General features: G+C 38.0%; 1 protein-coding gene across 1 annotated transcript in view; it reads right to left on the bottom strand.

The window, feature by feature from the left end:
* LOC106867808 (atrial natriuretic peptide receptor 1) overlaps nucleotides 1–1,812 on the bottom strand; it is a 900,438-nt gene extending 898,626 nt beyond the window's left edge. The window contains exon 1 of the mRNA XM_052970159.1: nucleotides 618–1,812. Coding sequence (XP_052826119.1) covers nucleotides 618–1,332 — 715 coding nt within the window. The 5' untranslated portion in view covers nucleotides 1,333–1,812. The remainder of the gene's footprint in view (nucleotides 1–617) is intronic.
* Between the last annotated feature and the right edge of the window lie 66 nt (nucleotides 1,813–1,878).

Here is a 1,878-nt window from a genome sequence, read left to right on the forward strand (position 1 = left end):
AATCAAGCAAGACATGACAGCTAATTCTCAAATCCCACTTTACTTTTCTTTAGGATAAGTAAATGGGTATTTTATAATGTAGGGCAACAGACATTATGTCATTAAGAGGAGATGGCCACGGCTAGAACGACAGTAGTCATATGTTTGATCTTTCAGGCCAAATTAATCTCACCTTAAATAGGAAACAACTTGTTGCAGATGTTCTTTGGAAACGAGTGAAACACACACACACGCACACACACACACACACACACACACACACAAACACACAAACACACAAACACACAAACAAACAAACACACACACATACGCAGGTCTACATTAGATCGCACTTTCACTCAATAATACATATATTGGTGCACATAGTTATACACCCACCCACTCTCTCACACACACTAAAAGAAACTTATATAGAATTACACATGCTAATACCTGCGTCGATACATGCACGCTTACACACACACACACACACTCACACACACACACACACACACACACACACACACACACATATATAGATATACACAACGTTGTAAGTTAAAAAGTTAAACGAAATCGTTGACATTAATTATAAAACATATTAATTCATTAATTAAACTGCAAACTGAAAAACAAACCTGCATGGCGCAGCCCGATGCTTTCCATTAAGACAAGTTTGGCATCTTGATTATTTTCTAGCCAGATATGCTCCTCGTATCTAAATCTTTTCGCTGTCATATGTTTAGCAATTGCACTGGAAGCCAAATAACAAAAATTGGGTGAAATACTGTTATATCCTTTATGTTGGCTGATGAGTTTGGCCCGTTCCCATTTCTGGCCCTTAAGGATCTGTAAAAAGTAAAATCCCAATGTGTCAAATGTAATTCCCATCCGAGTAAGCGTTTTATATTCATCCTTTGGTTCAGTTTTTGCCGCAAAATCGTGCGCCATTGCCCCCGGGGTGACGACGGGTAGATTCCAGTACACTGCATAACGTGCCACCGGTGCAAGGCTGTAGTCGCAAACAGGGCCGAAAAATACATTCACTGTTTTGTTACTGTAGAAATCGAAAGCTCTGATGGGTCCAAGCTGGCTACTGCAACGAGAATCTGCGTACAAAGCCACGATCTCAACATCCGATGTTAAGATGGTGCGTCTGACTTTTTCTAGTGCCACTGTTATTGCTGGCTGGGTGCGATCCAAAGAATAGAGTCTACTATTATCACTGGGAATAATTACAGCCATATACACTGTTTGGACGGCATGATCCAATTTTGCCAAACTTAGAAGGATGCCGAAGATAGTAAGACAACTATAGCATGTTGTTTTCGTTGACATTTTATGAACTTTCATTTAGTTTTAGCAAAAAAGCTAGAGATTCAATTACTAAATAGTATCAAATGATAAACGCGCTTGATTCCACGTTTTGCTGTGTTTTAAAAATTTGATTGTTATCATTAGTTATCTGTTTTTCGTTGTAGCCAGCAGAAATTAGTATAGAAACATTTTATCTCGTAGGAACGAACTATTTACCACTGAAACACGCTTAGTGTCATATTTCCACTTGCTCACGAGACATACTAAATCTCCGTGTCATAGTTTCCCTCAAAAAAAAAGAAAAAAGAAAAGGCAACCAAAAAAAGACAAAGAAAAATCAATTAATTAAATTGAAACCTGCTTTAACAGTGAAGCTAGAACCGGCATCTGTAAACGCATGCGGCTATCTATATTTCTCTACACTAAACACTGCGGTTGCACTCACACAAATACACGGGCACACGGATACTCACAAACAAACGCGCGCATAAAAAGAGGGAACTATAGATACGCATGCATACAGACATATATATACACACATACATATACATACATACATACATATATATATATATATATATA

Source organism: Octopus bimaculoides, chromosome 8 (assembly GCF_001194135.2).
Source record: "Octopus bimaculoides isolate UCB-OBI-ISO-001 chromosome 8, ASM119413v2, whole genome shotgun sequence".
Lineage (NCBI taxonomy): Eukaryota > Metazoa > Mollusca > Cephalopoda > Octopoda > Octopodidae > Octopus > Octopus bimaculoides.